General features: G+C 36.9%; 1 protein-coding gene across 1 annotated transcript in view; it reads left to right on the plus strand.

The window, feature by feature from the left end:
- zye overlaps positions 1-24652 on the plus strand; it is a 75940-nt gene that overhangs the window by 41126 nt on the left and 10162 nt on the right. The window contains exons 2-7 of the mRNA XM_074098439.1: positions 13117-13169; positions 17905-18182; positions 19900-20059; positions 22369-22533; positions 23008-23186; positions 23992-24127. Of these exons, the coding sequence (XP_073954540.1) occupies positions 13137-13169; positions 17905-18182; positions 19900-20059; positions 22369-22533; positions 23008-23186; positions 23992-24127 (951 nt within the window). The 5' untranslated portion in view covers positions 13117-13136. The remainder of the gene's footprint in view (positions 1-13116; positions 13170-17904; positions 18183-19899; positions 20060-22368; positions 22534-23007; positions 23187-23991; positions 24128-24652) is intronic.

A 24652-nucleotide genomic window follows, 5' to 3' on the forward strand; every position in this document is an offset into this window, starting at 1 on the left:
ATAAATAGGATGCATATGGTGTGGTGTGCGTATGGTGATGTACATGGTGGCTGCAAGACTGGCAAGATGTTTCTTACTTGTATTTGTTGACTTTTATGGAAATAAATAATAAGTATATTATATTATGATGATGATTGAAATAAAAACCTTAGTTTCTCCAACATCCAATTTTATTATACTTTAACAGGCGTACGTGGAGCCTGAGAAGTTTGAGAAATCCTGGTTTACGAAAACAACCGCAAGTAAAGGCTAATTAATCATAATATCAAGCGATTAGTTGTAGACTCGAGAAAAAGGGACTGGCAAATTTTATGTAAGTTTTATAAATTAATGTGGGGTCATGACTTGCGTCTGCGCACCTGACTGATTGCTTGGTTTTGTAGTACTACAACTTATTTTACTGCCACGTTGATTGGGTAACATGAATGAAGTTAAAATCGCGTGAGCAGTTAGTCTTTAGGCCTGCGTCCTACCAGTAGCGATATAACCTTTAAGATTTTTTTTTATAATAGTCGTACTCGTGCCGAGAATTAACACTTTAAAAATGTTGAAAAATATTCAACATATTTGGAGTTATTTTGTACTCCACATAACTTGTATCATTTTCAGCAGTTATCCGTACATCTGATTTCTACCTTACAAATTTGAAAATTACAGTGCCTATTTCAATCTAATTAATAGCCATCTGAAATCTTTGTATTTAATTGTCATCATATTAAAATATTAAATCCCAAACGTCTTACTATAAAGACCCGCCCGAGACCTTCCTACACTTACACATATAATGATAGTGGTCAATTACATTGCTCTGTAATAGGACCTTTAAAACAAAGTTTGTCTTTGCCAGCCATACTCGGGCACATAATACGAGTAAACAAGCCTAAGGTTCGCCATTGTCGGACACGACATGGAGGACATCAAAATATTAGATTATGATGTAAAATAATCAAAGTTGATTAAGTTTCTTTGTCCATGAATAAAGTTTAGAGCATTTTTCAAACGTAACATGGGGCCGAACTGTTTTAGTGGTCACTGACTACAGCTATACTAATAAATATATATAATATATATTTATACTAATAAATTATCATCAATTATTTAGTTAGCTACAGCGCATTTATTTAAATAATATTAATATCCACTTCCTCGCTTGTAGAGGAACCCATGCTTAAATTCGTGTATGATTAATTTTGGTTTAATTGTAGTTGTTTTCTTAACTGAACTTTAATAAGCTAACAGTTTCGAAGGGACATATCAAAACTACTTATAATAATGTAAATACTTAGAGCAAATCACTCTGTATACATGGAATGGAGTTCTTATTATGCATGTGTAGGCCCGTAATTTTACTCTGTACACAAATACATTGAAGTACGCAAGTCTTAATTTCTGACAATTGGGCTTTAAGAGGTTAAGTGATGTTTATGATTGCTGGGTCAGATTGTGTCATGCCCTCTCCAAAGCTTCATAAAACATTCACCTCGTAACGTTAGGAAGTAAGAGCTTAATTGGTAGTTAAAAGGTAGCCGTAATTACGACCGAGATGTGGGAAATGTATAATAGGTACGATAATATTACAAAATAACTTCTAGAGTAGTCGAAAATACAAACTGAGACATGGATGCACAGAAAAACCAGAAAGAGAGAGGAATCGAACCCAGGTCCTCAGCAATCCGTGCTGCGTGCTATAACCCCTACACCATTGCCATTGAGCTGTTTTTGCGGATTTTTATAAATGATAAGGGGGAAACGAGCAGGCGAGTCATTTGATGGAAAGCAATCACCACCGCTCATGGACACCCATAACATAACTTGAGTTACGGATGTGTTGGAAGATCCCCAAATTATACCAGTCCAGAAATACCGAAGCTGCAAGTTGATTCCAAAGCAAAAAAAGCGTGATGGATTAACATACAGAATTTTGTATTTAAAACAGTAGTAGGATGTTAAAATCCCACAAAACCTGAGTTAACCAAACCACGTCCCCATGTAGCGCAAGGGCATCATTATCGAAGAGCCACCGCCGCTTGCGCAAGCAAATTGCGCCCGCCGTCCCTACAATGCAATTAGGGCTCGATTCATGGATCAAGTTGCGCAAAATAAGAAGAAAAAGATGCACCTTTATGAGCTGGTGGTAAATATAATTTGATTTAATGTGGCCCTCTCATTGTGAGAAGAGGCCTGAACCCAGCAATGGGACGTATATAAGCTGGGATGATGATGACGATGATGATGATGATGCCAGCCTTGGTGGTCTAGTGGTTTGACCAATCGCCTCTCAAGCAGAGGATAGTGGGTTCAAACACCAGCTCGCACCTCTGAGTTTTTCGAAATTCATGTGCCAAATTACATTTGAAACCTTACCACGAGCTTTACGGTGAAGGAAAAAGTCGTCTACACAAACCTGCGAAGCAATTCAATGGTGTGTGTGAAGTTCGCAATCCGCACTGGGCCCGCATGGGAACTACGTCTCAAATCCTCTCACTCTGAGAGAAGGCCTGTGCCCAGCAGTGGGACATATATAGGCTGGGACGAATGATGAATGAATGATGATGATGATGGGTGAAAGTAAAATAAATTTTAGTACCTAAATTGGTAATGAACTGAAATTCAGTTCTGATGCTCCCTCATGCGAGTCGTAACGTAACTTAGGTTAATCGTCTGTTTAATAAGAAACCCACGGCTTAAGCCCACAGATAGTAGCATCTAGCTAATTTAAGAATCAGTTACTATGTACCAGTATACCGAGTGTGGCCTGTAATATGAGCAAATAATTAAAATGTAGATCCCATCCCAGCCTATATTCGTCCCACTGCTGGGCACAGGCCTCCTCTCAGAACAAGAGGGCTTGGGCCATAGTTCCCACGGGCCCAGTGCGGATTGGTAACTTCACACGTACCATTGAATTGCTTCGCAGGTTTGTGCAGGTTTCCTCACGATGTTTTCCTTCACCGCAAAGCTCGTGGTAAATTTCAAATGTAATTCCGCACATGAATTTCGAAAAACTCAGAGGTGCGAGCCGGGGTTTGAACCCACGACCCTCTGTTTGAGAGGCGATAGGTCAAACCACTAGGCCACCTCGACTAGACCCCCACATAGATCATGCTCGTCAAACTGAACAACATTAGTTCACCGACTTATAAAAATATATGCTTATGACCGGTTTTTAAAGAAAATAAAAATCTATAACGAATAATTATTGGAGTAGACACATTAATTTTCATATTAAGAAGTGTTCTGTCAGACAACATTATTAATTTTCATTCAATTATTATGGAATAATCGAGAAAAACCAACAAAAATGCAACGTTGCCAGCTCAGCAGGTATAAACGCTCTTAATGTGATTTCATCTTTTCAAGCATTATATTTTATCTCTGTTGGAAAAAATAAAAAATTAGTTACCGCCTTACAAACTTACATAATCATCATGTGTCATTTGAATCATGTTAGAAAAACAGAGTAAATATAAATGAGTTTTAATAACTATAGCGCAAAGGACTAGTTTCTTAGATAACATTGTCTATCATACGTTATGCAAATCGGATTGGCAACCGATAAAATTTCACCAGTTATAGTTGCAAACACATTTAAACTTATTTAAACGAAACGTTATGAGAAGACTAGAAAACTAATAAAAAAGAAAAGTCTACTTTGCAACCATGGCCGTTGCAATGTGACTGAAATATCGTCTACCAACTTGAGCAAGTCTGCAAGTGAAATGAAAAATACGAGAGTTTGCATAAGTAAATAATGTAATTGGGCAATTATTCGAGTGTTTTCAACAGCCTTATTTTTCTGGTCACATTTTTTACGAATCGCCTGTAGGTTTTCATGTCGTTTTCGATTATTTGTTAGATTTCCTGTATTTCTACAGAAAAGTGTCCAGAAAAATAAAAACGTTCGAATAATCGCCTAATTAAAGTGAGACAGTCACGAAAGTGGTGACTTAGTTTGACTTCTGTTCTCATCTGTCCGTGCGCCCATACCACTTTAGGCCAATAGCTTCTAAGGCAGGATTATGTCTTCAAACCCAGGCCTGTCACCAAAAATGCACTTCTGAGTTACACCATGAACTTTCCGGTGAACTAAAACATGTGTGCAAAACTGAGCACAACCAGCCCTACCTTTTTGGGATGAGGTTTAAGCATAGCATTGAGCATGTAGGCTGGAGCTGGAGGATCATGGTGTCTCATAAGTGGTCATGGTCTCGCCGGAAGACCAGCGCTGGCTCCACCAAAGTAGTCCGCATTTTATGCTGAGGCGGGACCATTTCGGGCACATAAAAAATAAGTATTTTTTTTAATTATTTTCATTTTTCTATTATTTTTTTATTTTGTATTCTCATTTTATTTTATTTCACTTTATTATTATGATGTTTTTGTTCTGTATATATTATTTATATGTGTGTGTCCCGAATTTTCATTTTCATTTCATTTTCATTTTTTCATTAAGTTACTTAGGCGCGTTACGCGTAAGTTTTAGAGGTATTCTAACACAGTAAGCCCACCGTTTAAACTTTAAATCTTCCAACTTGATAAATAGCATCATCCTATTTCATCCATTGTCTATTATACTACCATAAATAACCAGTGAAACAGGCCGTATCTAAAATCTCACATACAAACGCAAAGTTACGAAAAAGCTAGAGTATAATCTTTTGGCGGCAAAATAATTAATGGCGTAGGCGATAAGGTTTTTAGGATGTTTTGTTAAGTAGTGTTTATAATTTGTTTCGGACAAGTGACCTTTCACGGCTTGTTTTTTCTATTGTTATGTACTTGAAGCATTAGTATAAGGTGTTTGATTTATTAGTGTGTGAAATATTTGACGTCCATCCTTGGTAAGCGGATAGGGTCATATTACGAGTGACCTCAGATCCTGTCTGCATTCTATTATACTGGTTTTTGAAGTTCCAAATAGGGATCTGATGTCATGAGAAATACTGAAATATAAGAATTATGTCCGCTATCCTAAGTTCCTAACAAATATCTTATTTTTAGACCGGTTCAAACATTCATTAATTGTTTCCGTTTTCGATACTTTTTAATTTGGTTTACAAACTTTTATTTTACTAAGAAAGTTTAAGACCATAGGTTGTGTTTAGAATTTGTCTCATTTCTACGAGTAGTAATGTGAATGTAGTTTGGATAATAATGTAATTCAAGAAAAAGTACAGACAGCAAACAGCTTTTACATCCCTGTATTTTTATTATTATTATTTTTTGTATTTTTTTTCTTTAATTGTATAATATAGTTTTTAAGTATTTTTTTTGTAATTATATTATTATGAAAAAATGACTTTCTGCCAAGTTTCTTGCGGCGCATTCTTCTTGGCAATGATGGTCTTTCTGAAAGCGCTGGTAGTTTAAAAAATGACGTGTAAAAGTGCCCATTGCGGCCTATTTACTGAATAAATCATTTGAAATTTTGAAATTTGAAATTTTTACTGAATAAATCATTTTATGAAAAGTGAACATCTAAACTTCTTTACTCTGTTAGGACCGTATACAACTTTTAAAAGCTTGAAAATAATGCAATTAAAATTGTGTTATCAATTTGTCGATATAATATGTTGTTTTGTCATCAGCTTCTTTCAACTTATCATATAAAGTTACAACGATCTTGAAATTTATGAAATTTATCGTCATAAATTTGCTCTCTTCGGTTTAATGATTATTGTCAGCTTCTGAACGGCCATTTTCGGATCATATCTTTCATTTATTTTATTGCTTCTTCAACACTTATAATTATTCTTGATGGATATTGTGTAACCGTTAGGCCGTTGGACGTCCTAGTATGGTGCGGTGAGTGTTTTCTTTGTACATTGCGTGGTTTGCAAGGTAACCACTTTGCGGCGGACATTTTGGCCGTGCAATGAACAAATAAAGTTTTATTTTAACCGAGCCGCTGGTGGTATATAGCCGTAGCCACACCGTAACAAGATCATGAAAGCATTTTAGAAAGTTAAAAAATATTTATTTTTTAGTATGCGATGACTTTTTATCTTGTGTCATTAAATTCTTGTATAGGTATTTATTTATTTATTTCGGGGAGCTTAGATACGCCTCTAACTATCTCGACAATATTTTCTATATGGGGGCTTTCGGAGGCGAATAATCGATCTAGCTTTTCTTATCACGGGAAAAACACGTGTAGTCGAGTTTTCATGTGTTTTTAGTGCACTTCGAAACCGGAGTTTCAAATCTAGGTCAGACGCGACTAAGTTTCATTTTATTAAGTTTTACTATTAAAGATTATTTAAATATGTTAGTATCTTCTCCAAAAATACGATGTAACTAAAAAAAAGAACTCCGAGCAACTTATAATATTATTGTCCACAGTAAGAACGCACATCAATACTAATATTATAAATGTGAAAGTGTGTTTGTATGTTTGTGTGTTTGTCCGTCTTTCACGCCGTAACGGAGCGACGGATCGATGTGATTTTTGGCATAGAGATAGTTTATGGGCCAGAGAGTGACATAGGCTACTTTTTATCCCGAAAAATGCACAGTTCCCGAGGGAACAGCGCGCGATAACCGAATACCACGCGGGCGGAACCGCGGGCAAAAGCAAGTAATAATATAATATTTTAATAACCTTATTTAGTTATGTAGTGTTAATGAGCCTTCAAGCAAAAAGCATTATAATAAACAGTATCTCATCCTCTACAATGTTGAAATATAAATTGATTATCGATTTCACAAAGGCTTTATCACATCAACGAGTATTGGACCGTTTCTCGCGTGACTTTATTATGAACGTACAAAGCTGCTGCATCGTACCTACTTTAAGTTAACTCATTCAAAAACTATAAATTAATGTTGTATTAGTCTAAGTTTTTTCTGCGGCATTTTTAAGTAAGTAGTGAAATAAAAAGTAGGCTAAGTAGTTTCTATGGAAATTTTAAATAATCCACAAAAAATCACGGGATACAACATGTTTGCTCATCTCATCTGCATTCTTCGGTTGTTGCTGCAGTATGCAACTAATAATTTAATTGTTAGACAGTATGTCTACCCTAAAACTGTAACTGTGGCCAAGCCTTTACCGATGCACCGGTTTCTCGACAAGTCGTGAGACAGATCGGCCGACTCGTCGACCGGTCCTAAGGGCCCGCGATGGCACGCCGACCCTGGCACACTTCGAAGTCAACAATTCTTACGACCATTGACATAAATCTAGATTCGTAAACGAACTTGGTAATTAAAAAGCGGATTTATCATTTTGTTGCCCTTGCCATGTATTGGGACGAATACAGGGACGAATTAGGCGTTATGAATCACACTTATAAATATTTGCAACCGCGAATTCTTCGCAAATCGCACCTTGCAAATTGCAACGGCTTACACCAAATTTAACACACAGATAAATAAAAACAGATCCACATAAAAACAGACAGAAACTAATTAACATTTGTCGACGCGCGTTTTAGAAACGTGCGTTAACAGCGCGTTTTCATTTTCATAGAGTAGCCGTACAACTCGCATACGTATCGCGTTTGTATCGATACAAACGAGCGTCGACGGTGCGTTTAAAAAACGTGATTTGCAAGGGCCTTTAGACGCCACTAAAAAAAGCCCATGATGTCATAAAACAATACTTTAAATGCTAAATCCATTACATGTCCATAAACAGAATTTGTTTGCCTCAAAGATTCTACAAACATTAACATATAAATATCACCAATTTATTTACTAATTACGAGTAAATATATTTTGTCAGTTATTAAGACCGATGGGGCCTGATAGCCGATGGGGTTAGAAGGTTCTCGAATGGCGTCCGTGGACCGGGAGACGAGCTATCGGTAGTCCTACAACAAGATGGAGCGACGACCTGGTTAAGATCGCGGGATCGCAGTGGATGCGGAAAGCACAAGATCGGTCTGAGTGGAGAGCCTTGGGGAGGCCTATGTCCAGCAGTGGACGTCTTTTGGTTGATATGATGATGATGATGATGATGATGAGTTATTAAGACAAGTAGTCAAACCTGAGGTAAAACAACGCACCAATGTGGTATAGCCCTTGAACTTTACTGATTTATATGTTGATTAGTATTATTTAAGGTCTATTCGGTGGCGCAACGACCTTCGCAACTATATTAATTGAGTAATATAATATGTTGTTGTCGTTGATATTTAGGTGCTGCGGCAAGTTCATAAAATCTGGGTCTAGATCGACGCATAGACATACATACCTACTGCTAAGTGTAGTTGACTTTACCTGCAACAGACGGACGGACAGACAAACTAGTAGTATCAGGCTGGGAATACACACAGGACTAGGAGGAGGGGAGGTCACGTATTCTCAACCCCCTCCACCCGTTAGTCCGTCGCTTTGTACATTTACGTACCTATACTAAACGGGTAATCATGATTCAGTATTTAATTTCACCCTAGCTTTACATATATTTCGCTATTGTAAAATTGATTCGATAGTACCTACCAGAGATCACCCCCATCTATAAGCACAAAATCAAACGAAGTTTGTCTCGTTTATCATACTTTATAATTAAAGTATATAAGAGGATAACACGCAATAGAAACTTCAAGCTGTACCACACCTCTGAAATGACGACATCATGTGCCCATTCGTTTAACTTGATTATGACCTCTCAAGCAGTGGATCATGGGTTCGCAGCTCTGGATTTCTCGAGATTCACATGTGAAACGACATTTGAAATTTACCCCACGCAAGTAATTTTTAGCCCAAGATTTTTCATCGCAAAAGGAACCCTATGCCTATTTAGGCCAAGATGATTATGATAAAACGTTTTTTTTTTGTATAGGTTTTAGCATTTTACATAAGGAAGATTCGTTTAATTTTACTTGAAATCGTTTTATTTCTAAGAAAGAAACAAATTTGTTCCGATTGAAACTTACTCGCATAGCCTAGCTTATTTACTTCCGTTAACAAAACTAACTCATAAAACTCGATTGTCTTTCACACCCAATAATACTAATCAAAATCCTATTAATTCTCCAAGTTACAAAACAATGCATAAATCCATATACTCACAATTATTCACAATCGATTATCCAGTAATCGGTAATCAATACAAAGATACAATACAAATTGATGTGTTTTTTACCGGGCGTGTAAAAACATGTGAATTTTACTACAATTGCTTCCGAGATTTCCAATCTTAGGACTGCATGTGGTGCTTTTTTGCTCGGAATTAATTGGACATTGTATCAGTTACTCTAATGTATACATTAGATTAAGAACCCGAACTCCTACTTCTTTCTGATCATTTTTGACATGCTTGTGGTAGGTCTCCTTCAGCCTTCTCCACTTTTCTCTGTTCTGTGCTACTTGCATCCAGTTTGACCCGGCTACCCTTTAATGTCATCCTTCCGTCGCATCTGCGGACGTCCTCTCTGCCGTGTCGCGCCCCAGGGTCTCCACTCCAAGGTTTCCTGCACCACCAGTCCTGCTTTCAAGCAACGTGGCACCCATTGCCACTTCAGGGTAGCTATTCGTTGAACAGCGTCTGCGACCCCATTCTGCTCCCTAACCCACTTGTTTGTATTTTGGTCTCTCATAGTGATTTCCATCAGTTTTCTTTTCACCGCCTACCTAAGCCTGGCCTAAAATTAGAAAACACACAATAAAAAATAAGACCAAGCTAAATATCTAGATTATTCGGCCCCATGGGGTTCCCACATATCTCTAATAGTTTCACTGGAATTGACAAACCCTTTAAATAAGTTTTTACAAGTAGGTATGTATTGCTCATTGCTGTGAATCAATGGTGTTTGTGAACTTCCCAATCTGCACTGGGCCCGCGCTGTAACTACGCCTCATCCCCATCATTCTGAGAGCCTGTGGCAAGTAGTAGGTAGGGTAGGGGTAGGGGGTTAGGTGGGATGAGATAATGTATAATAAATTACAGCTCTGATTACTCGTATCAAGTAATTAAAAAAACCGGCCAGGAGCATGTCGGACATGCCCGAAATAGGGTTACGTAAGTACTTAGTTGTCAACATTTGTTTGTTTTTTTTTTACTCTTTATCCTTTATTGTATAAATAGGTAGGTAATATTTTATTGAAACTAGTTTTGTCGCATTAAACAGATTTTTACCGCAATTGAATATTATTTTCAAATGGCATGTTTTGAGATTTAAAAAAATTGGTCCTCTAAAATGTGTTTCTTTAATTGCTTGTCTCATGTGGCAATAGACACAGTCTGGTAAGATCCTGTAATTGTTTGTGTCGAAATCGCGGAAGCGCTAAGCCCGGGTTCAGCAGCTGACCTCACGAATTGGAGACGGTGTACACCGCACAATTAAGATCCTCGTGACCTGCCATTTAAAGTAGTATGTGCATAATCTAACACAAACTTTAAACCAGCTATTTTTTACATTTACTTATTTTGGGGACTTAGCAAACAGCTCTAACGATTTCGGTGAAATTTGCTATCGGGGGTTTTCTTGGGCGAACAATCGATCTAGCTCGGTCGTATCCCTGGGAAAACACGTGTTTTCGGTCGCTTAGGTATTTTTTATTCCATAGTTATATAAGTAGTTTTTGCAAAAGCGATATTTTAATATTTAGAGTAGGGAAACTTTTTCCCTTGAGTATTAAAGTACGATTCACTGCTTGAGAGGCCATAGGTCAAACTCAGATGGATTTATTTAAATCACTATTAAGTCCTCAGATTAAAACAATTGAAGATAATGTTTAATGTGAACTTATCAATTTCACGACTATTGTCTGCCGGAAGTTGAGGTCGTGAATGGGCAACGCAAACGTGACTTATGATAATTATTATAACACGGATGATTCAATTAGTCGATCCGTCACGCTTACTAGTCTCGATTGAAACACCCATAATGTTTAATTGTTGGTTGGTTGTTTCCTTGACCCATCAGTTAACTTGAACTATGAACGCTGCGGTTTGGAAGAGAATAAATTCTCGCGGTCAATTTTAAACATCTTGACTGGGTATATGTGTAGAAATAGGTATCTTCTAATACTTACTTACTTACTATTTGAGTAGTGTCCCGAAGTCAAGCCATGCTTTACTATTGGGTCAGCTCTTGCCAGCTATTACCCCGAGATCCAAAGGCGTCTGGACCTCGTCCCGCCAGCGGTACTTGGAACGACCAACCGATCTACGTCCACCGGTCGTCCCGATTAAGCTCTCTTCACGGCTCCATCCTCTCACAGCCTTTCCACGTGTCCAAGCCACTGGGGTCTTGGCGCTTTAATCTTTTCAATAGTATGGAGCTAGGATACTAATTTTGAGCTACAACGAACGAAACTTATTTGGATTATAAAGATCCGTTAATTTGACAGGTCTCTTAACAAAACAAAAAAACAATAAGGCCAATAATTTAGACACAGTAAGTAGAGACTAAAAGCCGCGGTGGCCGAGTGGTTTGGCATAATATGGCCTCTCAAGCAGAGGATCGTGGGTTCAAACCCCAGCTCGCACCACTGAGTTTTTCGAAATTTATGTGCTAAATCTACATTTGAAATTTACACCTGCACAAACCTGCGGAGCAATTCAATGGTGGGTGTGAAGTTCCCAATCCGCACTGAGCCCGCGTGGGAACTACGGCCCAAGCCCTCTCATTCTGAGAGGAGGCCTGTGCCCAGCAGTGGGACGTATGTAGGCTGGGATGATGAAGTAGAGACTGAAGTAAGTATAGTCGAAGATGTGTACCGTATTGTAAAAGATCGTTTGTACGTTTTAAGTAATTTACTTTTATTTTTAATGTATTATTTGTATAATGTTCTTACAACTGAAATAAAACGATATTATTTAATGGTTTTACGAGCAGCTATTGATTAGAACGTGAAGTCTTTGCCGTATGATTTATTCGGTTAATATTGCTAAACGTACAGTTACCGATATTATCGATGTTAATCCTAAAACAGTTAAGAACGTCAAGGTGCATGCCCTACGAACGACATACCGACATAGTTCAAAAAATAACAAACTATGTCAATTGTAACATTTACTGTCTACCATAATCGGGAATGCAATGTTGATTTACCTTATTCACTAAATCGGCTAAAAATCATCACAATACTCTAAAGTTCACGTGTTAACAAAAATGATGCCACATCATTAGGCCTTTTCATCTGCGGAGCAATCATATTTATGTAAGACGAATCGTTGAGGATGCGGACATTTCGCACCTAGGGTAATCTCCCATTTGAGGGCACATTGCGTAATCTGTCATGAGTCATCTGTTTCTACAATCTTGTCCTAAGGTATACGTAATGATATAACGTAAGTAACATGCATCATTATGTTATCCCTAAGTAGCAGTTAATGTACAAAGTCAACGTCAAATGCTCAAAAATATTTGAAGTAAAGAATGCTTCATCATCATCATCATCATCCCAGCCTATATACGTCCCACTACTGGGCACAGGCCTCCTCTCGGAATGAGAGGGCTTGGGCCGTAGTTCCCACGCGGGCCCAGTGCGTATTGGGAACTTCACACACACCATTGAAATGCTTCGCAGGTTGTGCAGGTTTCCTCACGATGTTTTCGTTCACCGTAAAGCTCGTGGTAAAAACTCAGAGGTGCAAGCCGGGGTTTGAACCCACGATCCTCTGCTTGAGAGGCCATAGGTCAAACCACTCGGCCAGCACGGCTTCGGCAAAGAATTAAATTTCGTCTAATTAATTAAATTCAGTGAAGCTGTCTAAAGACAGTCAATAACTTCGATATTTATGTTATCTGAAAGGACGATTTCAGTTTTCTTTTGATGTTTAATCAACTTTTTTGTCGTGGCTACGCAACTACCTTTTTTTTTATACTGCGTAATATTGCCATTAGGTAATATACGATTTATTATCAAGGATCGGAAGAATTCCCGTTTATTTACTTGTGAGTTCAGAACAATGGCAATTTAGGGCCCATATTAGTCTACGAAGTTCGTTCATGGTCGATATCAACAGGGTTAAACTTTTAGAATGATGGACGGGCATTTTTCCAACACTTGCAACACCTTGTTCAATTCGTATCTTGACTTCAATTAACTTGAATTTTATTTGTAATCCAGTCACCTCTGTGTTATACGCGTTACTTTATTATGTAATAAAATTAAATTTGTATTATATATATTATTTAATATGAATTATTTTTGTTTCAGGGCCCCATGAAGCGGCTGTCATGCGCATAGCGGCACTGATTGCACTTGTGCAGGTAAAAATTTATTAATCACTTTGCATATACCCACACCTACCCTACCCACAGAACAATAAAAAAGAGTAGAATTGAATTTTTTGTTGTTCTGTGACCTTACCCTATACCCTACCCTACCCTCACTCATTGGTGTCCATTGGGTCATTCCAGGATAGGCGGTTGGTAGTTTGCGCCGCAGCAGCGCGCCATCAGCACTATAGTGCTGCCTACTCAATACACGCCATAGCCTATCCTACCCTTCTACCCTACCCTATAGTATTTTTATAAGCGGTAATAATCTATATAATTAAAAATGAAACGTAAAATGTGTTGCTAAGCACAAAACTAGGGAACGGCTGGACCGATTTCACTAATTCTTTTTTTGTTGTGTTTGTTATTATCAGGAGTAGGTTTTTATGGAAGAAAATTTAGAAAAAATACAACGGGGGCGAATCTGTGGGCAACCACTAGTACCTAATATAAACGTATGCCAAAACAGGAAATCCGTGTTTATCAAAAAAAAATGTTATTTAACGAAAATGTTATATGGGTCTAGGATAAGACAATAAAAAATCGTACCTAAGTAAAAAAAATCTGGACAGCTGGCAATTCATCTTAAATTAAAAAAAATATATAAAAAACTTTGTAACTTTTTTAGTTCCGTTAAAACTTTAGTTCTTATCGTTTAAACCTAATATTTTAAAAATAACCTAAAATATTTTAAAAAACCTAATTTAATAGTGTGTTTATTGTAACTAAGAAACAAAGTTCCCACGGGACACAGGCAAAGTCGCGGGCAACAATTAGTAATTTTATAAAATAACGAAGCTTCTTTCAATTCAAAATAAATAATTATTGTCTTATTGGTACCCAGTTTATTATCCCTTCGCATCGAGTTGTCAGTGAGCCATATCTACTAACATACTTACATGCAATTAATTGCAAATACCTGGGCAACCGAGTTCCACTCGGGCTAAAACTCGGTAACCAGCGTTTTCCCAGAGATAAGACCAAGCTAGATCAATTTTTCATCCCCAAAAACCCCTACGTACCAAAGTTCACCGAAATCGTTGGAACCATTTCCGAAATCCCCGAAATATATACAAGAATATCGTAAATATCTGCTGCGTCCTGTTTCGCAAAGTTTCAATTAAATAGTACATATGTTAATTAAAACAAAATTGTATTTATATTATGTTGAATAAACCGTTAGAAATACTCCACAAGAATGTAAACAACGTGAAAAGAAATTAAGCAATTGTGGGCGAACAGATAACACTAAGATGACATCATTACAAAACGTTATGGTTGCAACGACCAGTCAATACTCGAACTATGACCCAAAGATTCGATAGTTTCATAATAACCACATGGAAATAGTGGAATTTAGAGTTTCAAGATTGTATCACGTTATGCAAATAGAATTACGCAGATCAGGTTACGTAAATATTGTCTTGTTCTAGGACTGGGGTTAAGGTGAATATAAAGGAATATGTTATGAGTTTGTAGATTTAGGACCGGTTAAAAGACAAGGGGCTACTCGAAGAAGGGATGTAATTTTTACAAGGAAGATACATTCATCTGGTAGGTACTGAAATTCTGGTCGGCCAGACCGCCAGGATCACCTCCGCAGGACGGAACTCCGCAACGTTTAATGGCATCGGCTTGAAACTTATTACAGAAATGTAGTTCTGATGACAATGCAAGTACATTTAGTAAAAAGTACTGTCCCTAAAAAGTTTGTATTTTTTTTTAACAAAAACATCAATTAAATATTTTGAAAATAGTACCCATTCATGTTTCTGACATAGGAAGTTTAAATCGTTTTATCGCGTCTGTACTTTTAAAGAAGTTTTGTGTCTGGGGTTCAAGCAGTCTTTACATATTTTTGACATACTTTGGTATAGACTTGTATTCCGGTGTCTAATTTTCATAGAAAAATGTGGACTTTTAAATATCATTTGCTTCTCATTTGCTATTATCATTATTGATTGTCAGACCGCTAATTTACTAAAAAATGTGTTTAACCCACTTTTAAACCTCATTCAGCATAAAATATAAACATTTTATGATGTCGAACATAAAATATGTATGTTAAGTAAATACTAAAAATATAAGGAAACCAAAAAACCTGGTCTCAAAGATAGTACAGATAAATGATTTAACTTACTTTGGGTTACTTACCATGCAATGTTACACACTAAACCGTGAACACTCGACCAAAAACAATAAGAAACACCATCTTGATATGTTTTCCTAATAACGTAACAGTAGGTAAGGCAAAGACGAGAGAAAACAAACGCATTATGCAACCGAACCGACCTACACGGACAGTCTCGTGACCCCCCTGACCTAGTGTCGTTTTTGAGAAGTCTACAGGATGTACCACGGCTATGCCAAATGGAGGGAAAGTAACATAAATACTTGAGATAGACAGTTTTGCTGAAAGAAGACGTCATTTTGATTTTAAAAACAATTTAAACCGCATTCAAAGTTATTACCTAAATAGTAAAATACAATTGTATTAATTTTCCTGAAACTATAAATGTCAAATTGCATGGTCTTCTCGTGGTCTTCCCTTTATTTAAGATGCTATGTTATCAGGAGAAATATATCTTAATGATTGACTCTTTTAATCAGTACCGCAAAATTACAAATGTTTTTTTTTACTATTTAGCGGGTTCGATTCCCGGTTAGACAGGGTCTTTTTCTTAAATGGTTTTTTAAAATAAAAATAAAATTTCGGTTTAATTGGTTTTTAAAATAAAAAAGGAAGTCTTCTATCAGTAACATTGTCTATCTACAATATTTAAGATACCTACTTTCCCTCCATGTGGCATAGGCGTGGGACATCCTGTATATGGCCTCTAGTTTTTACGACATACCTTATAGATCTTCTCTGTTTCTATAAGCGAGGTCTACCTGTTCACGTCTTCTTTGGAAGGATTAAAAGATTTACTTTTATTGATTGTGAGGATTTAGAAAAATATCTTCTTAGCCAGGACCTCAGTCAAGTATGAAGGTCGAGTACAAAGAGCAGGGCAATATCCGCTTCGATAAGTGGATTCGATTTCAATTTCCACGCGAATTCAATAAAATCCAGCCGTTTCAATTTAACAACCGTGTCTGAAAGTTTACGCATGTAAACTCAGGGGCAAAGGCTAGTTTGTTTATAAAATTTGATATCCAATTTTAGGTTAAAAATTAAGGGTGTAACTGCTCTTTACCTTTTTCTGTTTCACGCGTTACCTGACTCGAATTTATGTAGTACGTAACCCACCAGTTTATTACTGGTGTTAATTGCATTAATCAAACATAACGGTCCCTGCTCGAAGTATATCAATTACAGTTCACGCACCCTTTTTTCAACGCTCCACGGTTGCAACTTCGAAATATGTATCGCGTGAGAACAGAAAAACCATTGTTGTATAAACAATAAAATATTAGTAGCTGATAATGCTTTACCCTGAATCGTTTGGGCTTTAAATGTTTATATTTTTAAATGTGCATGATGCCTATTTATAACCTCCTGAGTCCTGACTTCTTTTAACGAACTAGACCTAGAAGTGGTTGCCCTGCTTTGTTATTCTGGATGTTATTTGAAAATTCTTACAATTCTTTATTCAATGAACAATTTGTACGTTATAAAGTGCTCAGGAGGATAGAAATCTTTACTTAGAAATAAGCAAGAAGATTTTACCTCTTTATATTAAAAACAATGTACCTAGTCCGATGGACAATGTACCGGTGGATGCAAGTGGCGAGTTTGTCGTTGATTGTGGCGTTCTAAGGCAGGCAGGCCTTTGTTCAGCAGTGCTCGTCTTCCGGCTGATGATGATGATGATGTACCTAGTCATTAAAATATCGAAAGCAATTAAAACAGAAAGTTTATCACTAAAATTTAGTTCGTAAAAAAATTACCTGTTAGGACAACTATTTGAACACAATTTTGCAGGGATAAGTCCGCCTTTGTACTTAACACAACTTTTATTTATGTAACCTTTTTGTTTTTCCTTTTTGTACAATAAAGAGTATAAACAAACAAACAAACAAACAATTTTAATATTATGTACCTCTACGAAAATTGCAGGTTAAATAAAAGCTTGTACCTAAAATTCGTGCCCTCTTAACTAATTTGGACCATAATATGGAAGCCATTACGATTTTTGGCTAGTTGGGATTCTTTGATGGTCTAGTTGGTCTGACGCCTATAGCATAGGTACGTACTCGTAAAGCGACTGGAGCGGATTTAAATCCTATCCGGCAATCTGAACACCTTTTATGTTATTAATAACCTGACCCGTTTATAAAAATTGAAAAAACCAAATACATTGTAATTTCATAGTTCAATATCTCAAAAACGGCTGAACCGATTTTGATGAAACTAAACTAAGAGCCACCGCAAGGAAATTCTCTTTCACATAAAGAAATCGGTCCATCCATTTAAGAGCTACGATGTGACAAAAACACATTGGTGTCAAACTTTTAATATTATATTTGGGAGTTAAAAATCTTAATCTTCTAACTAATGTGAAATATAGGAAGTGAGTGCCATAAGAGTTAAAGTGAATGATTGATTACACATACAGCTACATGAAGATCTGATTGCATAAAATTACATGAAATGTTCTTGCGTGCGTAACCTCAACTTTGGTGGCACTACCTCTACGAATAAAATATTTATTCGTAGCACTACCTATACTTATACCTACCTACCTATACGTTCCTGTTTAATTCAATGCTATTATTGCTGTAGCTGTCGCTCGCTACAGCTGTTTCAGATGACACACACACACTCACCGCGGCGGAGCTTAACTACCAGCTTTCCGGTGACAATGCCCTGTCTCCATTCTACGAGTCCTCAGAAGACACTGGCGTCAACTTCATCAGAGGCTCAAGGGCTGCTGACTCCCCTATAGCGCCGGAAATTGACGTCCAGTGTGCGGGGGACTTCATTGACGTCACCGTTGAATTTGCTGATGTCTATGATGGAATCATTTATAGTAAAGGGTTCTTGAATGATCCGAAATGCAAGTAAGTAATGCTTTCTGTACTTTTTCCTACAAATAGTATAAATATTATAAATGTAAAAGTATCTGTAACGAGATAGACAGACGACCTGGTTAAAGCTGCAGGTTCACGGTGGATGAGGTCGCTTCCAACCGAGACAAGTGTTGGTCTGATGGGGGAGGCCTATGTCCAACAGCAGATGTCCTACGGCTACGATGATAATGATGATGACAAAGTATCTGATTGCGTGTTTTCAATTTTTCTGACGATGATTTTGGATGACATTTTGCTGTTTGGTAGCTGGATCTTGAGGATAACACAAGGCTAGTTTGCATGGAATTCGTTCATGGTTCTTCACAACTACGTAAATGAAGATTTTGATATAATACTTGGAAATTAACATGAGAATCCCATAAAATTCTGGTATTTGAATTTAACTGTCAAATCGTACTTGTTCGTATTTCAACCAATTAATGGTATCCCATAGAACTTAAATTTATGTAAATTTGGTATACTTATGTAAACTCAATGACAATTCAATAATGTAGTAGTGAATTCTGGTGGTCTGGCCAGGATCGTCTCCGCCGGATAGAACTTTTTAACAGTTAATGGCATCAACTTGAAACTTGATAAGGATAATGTAGTTTGGATAACAATCCAACTAGAGGCAACAAAAAGTACAGTTAGAAAAAAACTTAATAAAAATGAAATTTTCGACCAGAACCTATCATACATTTGCAAATACATCGCTTATTTATTAGTTCTAAATCCTGTATTTTAATAAATATTGGTAGGTACCCTCTTTTAATATCTAAATACCAGCATTTTACAATTATAAAGTTTCCATGGGATAAAGTAATTAATAATCTCACTCTGGCGAAAGTAGAAAATGAAAAAGTGCTTAAATAATATTCTAAGACATTGTTTTGCTAGTTACTGCGTCAAAAGATTTTATTTTTTTAATTAATTATGCATACGACAAATACGACAAAGATGTGTGAAGCAAAGATAAGAAGGTAGAAAACTTTGCGCTCTGAGAAAAGAAACGCTACTATGATAATGAAGATTTTATTTAATATGTTGTTTATTACCTTCATTTGAGGTACTTAGTTTGGGTAGACATAAAGTGAAATATGAAGAGCGTGGGAATGCACATCAAATTAATGAAGTTTTGACAGCCCTCCACTTTATTTTTTAATGTTTATACAGCGAATGCAAAAATGGGCTCTAAAAAAAAATTGGGCTCTACAGAAAATCAGCGTTGTTGCACCCACTGTGTGGCAACACATGCTGAGTAGAGACCCTTTTTCGGTGACTACTGACTACTGTTTAAAATACATCGTAGTGGTGGTCGTAATGACGATGTATTTTATTGTTTTATTGTTAACTTAAGTGTTTGGTGGTGGTTCTGTTGGGGCCATTAATAAACCATTTTTCTTTCTTTCTTTCAAATGTGCTCACTAAATTTAATAATACTATCATGCCTTGGCATGTTTCAGACAAACCAGGAAAAAATGTTACGCAGTTTTCAAAGATACACAGCCATAAAATATGGTCAACTGCGACTGTTATAAGTAAATTTATATTGAGCGATTATAAAACAGAGACATATTGCCTTTGGTTTCATTTATCGTTCGTAAGAATGCCAACTTATTTATAGCATCAAATTTTCGCTTCACGTCTAATAGTCTTTATTCTACTTGGTTCTCGTCTAAATACATACCTTACTTCCTTTTCTCAGATACGTATCTCTTGGTGGCAGCCAGTCCCGGTACTCGTTCCGAGTACCGTTGAAGGGCTGTGGATCCAGGCCTCTTTGTAATGCTTGTGGCTCCATCGACAATGTGCTCGTTTTCCAAGCCGACGACTTTGTGCAGGGACCATTTGATTTTGCCAGAAAGGTAAGCTACATTGACGACATTGTTGGACATAAAGGCTACAAGGCATGCAACACATAACTTTTTAAAATCATAATGGACAAAAACATAATGGTTATTTTAATATAATTTCTGATGGTACTTTGAACTTATTTGTCCGTGTTGTCTTCAGATTGGTTGAGGTTAGGTTAGATTTATTTTTGTAACAATTTTGTACAGTTTTTTTCCATTATTACTTTCAAACTTCATGTATATGTGACGTGATAATAATTTAATATTTAATTAGATATTTTAGTTGGGGTAGAAACGACAATTATCTCCAGTCATTATTGCGACATGTTTAGGATTCCGGAGCCAAAATGGCAAAAAACGGAACCCTTATAGTTTCGCCATGTCTGTCTGTCGGTCTGTCCGTCCGCGGCTTTGCTCAGGGACTATCAGTGCTAGAAAGCTGTAATTTTGTACAGATATATAAGTAAACTATGCCGACAAAATGGTATAATTAAAAATTCGAAAATATTTTTTTTTAGGGTACCTCCCATAGACGTAAAGTGGGGGTGATTTTTTTTTCTCATCCAACCCTATAGTGTGGGGTATCGTTAGATAGGTCTTTTAATAGGGGGTTGCTAAGACGATTTTTCGATTCAGTGATTTGTTTGCGAAATATTCAAGTTTAAAGTGCAAATTTTCATAAAAATCGAGCGTCCCCCCCCCCCCTAAATCTAAACCGGTGAGTGGAAAAATTTGAAAAAAATCAGGATGGTATAAAGTATATCAAACTTTCAAGGAAAACTATAACGGCTAAGTTTGCTTGAGAATTATTAGTAGTTTATGAGTAAATAGCAGCCTAATATAATAAAATATACCTAAACTTGCAAGATTCCGTATAAAATATGAAATCCTTAGAAAAATATTAAGTACTTATTTTTTTCGTAATGGCTACGGAACCCTATTTTGGGCGTGTCCGACTCGCTTTTGACCGGTTTTTTTTTAATTGCAATAGAGCATATAAGGCAAAGCTCTGTGTAGGGGGCGACACTAGCGCAAACCGCCATGAGAACGATCCCTTTAAGGGATAAGTTCGCCTTTGTACATCTTATTATCCTGTGTTCTGTTTTTTTCATGTGTTTTTATGTGCCTATAATAAAGAGTTTGACAATACAATAGTCGCCACGACGGATCATGACTAAAGATTATTACCTACCTACCTATAGAAACCATTATATTTTATTAGTAACAAAACAACATGATATTTACATCGATAGTAATGGTAGAGCGGTAGAGCTATATTTCCAAAAAAATATTTGAAATACTCGTAATATGGTATTATGGCATTTAAGATACTTAAAAAACTGTTTACGGTTTTGTGCTAGTGCTGCTCTCTGACGGCAGAAAATAGCAGTAATATTCCCTATTCTATACAGTACCTTCTTGAAAGATGTACTTATAAGCTGATTTTTTTTATCCTGTACCAATTTACAAACTACTTAAAACTACTTAAAAAAACTCCTAGGAGAAAACTCAAAGAGTACCTATAGAGAAAAGAAAACTGTTTGCAATGTGACAACCAAAGGTGACAACCTCTATGGACACTTCTCTTAGTTATTTTGCTGAAAATACAGTGATTGAAACGTCAAAGCAACACCATGTGCAAGTCTTCAAACTCACCAAAAATATACCTTTACAGCTTCCGCTTATTTCAATTCCATGTCCCGAGTTTTGCATTCTGTATAATATACCTACCGAGTATGATAGCGCTTACATACAAATAGGCAGTCTGACAGTGATGATCGCCGTGTTCTTACGTTATCGTTAGACACTCAGAATTTTGCGCAACTCTTCTTCTGTACAAGCTCTTCATGCACATCTACATTTTCCGCTGGCGTTCTTGTCGTTACCGTGAGTATGTTTTTCCTGTTTAGTTTTAAATGGGTCCCACTAAAAATCAGCGTCGCGAGTTGCTGTAACACTATGCTGAGTGGGGCACAATTTACACTATTCGATGTTCTTTAAATTTTTTTCCTTAATGTATTATATCCTGTGCATCGAATGTGTCTAAATCTCTCTCTCTCTCTCTCTCTCTCTCTCTCTCTCTCTCTCTCTCTCTCTTCTCTCTTTCTCTCTCGTATCCCTTCCCATCGATACTTGCGCAAATTCCAATTTGCACAAGCAATCATCGTTAAGATGGTAAAACGGTATATCGCACAAATGGCTTCTGGACATCATACAGTTTTCGCGCCAATTTTTGCACAAGCGGTACACGCATGCAAGTCGCGACGTGTAGCCGGGTTCAAAATATATGATGAAACTTTATGCCTGTTTTATATTTCCAGGTATCTTGCGCCCGCACTTCGTACGAGCTGTCGACTGGAACGCGAGAGGAGCACACGCTGAAGCTAAAGCCTTTCATGGTGGATATGCTGGATGTGGTCGCTGTAGAAGGACCTGCCGGCGGCGTCGAGTGCTGGATGGATATCCAGAAAGGCGTCTTCCCAAATGTAAGTTTAAATTAGTCTTTGGCTAATAAATATTAGTTGATAAAAAATGTATGGTGCCTATCGCCATTTCACTCTTGGAGTAATCACTTTTATACTGTTTCAAAAATAAATAAGGTACTCTATTTGACTCTTAATTAATCTGGTCACCCGAACGCTCGCTACTCTACACTGATATAGTATAGCTTTATTATTGTGACTGGTGCAATCTTCTACAAAGCATTCTTCTCTACTTTCTAGTTTTTTTGGTTTGCATGTTAAAATATCAATTGATTCATTGAACCGCAATAGATCACGTACGTATATTTAAGTCAAAATAACCTTACAATTTCAATGGCCACCAATAGTAACCAATGATCCGTTTTCTGGGAGCTGATTCCTTCTACGATGAGCATAAGAAAGAAAATTTACGTGATTAATCGGATGCTACTTATTTATGCGTCTTGAGTCTCAAGATAGTAACAATTTTTTTTTCAGACGTCTCCTTTGAAAGACTCGATCAAAATTGGCGAATACTTGACAATTTTGGTGTACCTGAAAGACATCAGGAATCAGTTCAATTTGAAGATTCACGACTGTTGGGCGTACGATAACGACGAATACGACAGCCCGAAAACAAACAAAATACAACTCACTGACAAAGAGGGATGTCCGAAGTAAGTTTATTTACTTATTTATTTATTCATTAAGGAAACCAACCAGCATTAATTAACAACAATTGTACACTTAACTAAGATGTTGCGTGGCGGATAATAGGTCAGCACAAAAGATACGTAACAAACCTAGTAACTATAGAACATTCGTTAAGTTATACAGTTAATGAAATCTGTATCAAGGTATACACCATTAGTAAACGAGTTTTTGAGTGGAGACCGCGTCTCGGGAAACGAAGTGTAGGACGCCCTCCGGCCAGATGGAGTGACGATTTGCGAAAGGTTTTAGCATTAGTAGAAGCTGGATGCGTTGAGCCACAATACAAGTAACCCATATTACTTGTATTGTGGTTGAGCTAAGGACAGAGCGCAATGGCACTCATTGGGGAAGGCCATGTCCAGCAGCGGACTGCCATAGACTGATGATGATGATATACAACATTGACAAACAGAGGTGTGACTTGAAAAGTGGCTTGACGACGAACTCGCTCATTGTGATTCACGTTTGTTTTACCTACTCCCAGTCGATATCTCAATTTTTTATAACATTTTGAAACTAGAAAAGAGTCAAAATTTGCTCTGAAAGTCACCATACCACGGGCTACAGTACATAGTTGAAACTTATATCATTTCGTGATTTGCGTAGATATGAAAAAACTGTTCTTAAACAGATGGTTTCCAATTCACTTTCTTTTAAATTAAGTAGAACACAGTTTGAATAATTCTTCGGTAATTTGGTTGCTTTACCTACTTTTTCTTTGCAACTAACTTGCCTGCTAACACAGACTTATTTTATTTTCTATATTAGGAAGAAGAAACTTATTGACTTGTGGCAGAAGAGTACCAACACGGGCAAGAGTGGCGCAACTCTGATCGCTTACAGCAGAGTTAGCGCTTTCCGCTTCCCTGATACCGACCAGGTGTACCTCACGTGTAATGTCGAGGTATGTAAGAAGTTTTATCATTGTGAACAAGTTGTAGCTTCAATAAACACCAGTGGCGTTTCCCAACCATGAGGTTTCGTATTTGATGACTTAACCCACTTACCTCTTATCGGTGGAGTAATTGAACTTATCCTTTTTTAAATCAGTCTTTTGATTCCCTGGGTTCCTTAACGATAATATCAACCCCACGCACTGACAAATACAATCGAGAACCCTGTTATAGTAGATTATTGTCGTGGCGTCGAAGTAGGCAATTGCTGGCTGAGTATGAGTATTAAACGGACGAGCTTGCGAGTCCGTTTAACTAATACGAAGCCAGCAATTGGTATTCCAGCCGAGACTAATATAAAGCTTTTCTTAAAAATGGTGAATAATTCTGAAATAGAATAAACTTTTTTTCAAAATATATTATAAAATTTAATTTTATTCCAATATTTTTCTTATGCTTTTCCCGCCTGAAATGAAAAATCATTAAAAATAAACTGCAAGTGTATTTTTCCACCGAAAACACCACAAGCTATTTCA

The sequence above is a fragment of the Choristoneura fumiferana genome, chromosome 15 (genome assembly GCF_025370935.1).
Source record: "Choristoneura fumiferana chromosome 15, NRCan_CFum_1, whole genome shotgun sequence".
Taxonomy (NCBI): Eukaryota; Metazoa; Arthropoda; class Insecta; order Lepidoptera; family Tortricidae; genus Choristoneura; species Choristoneura fumiferana.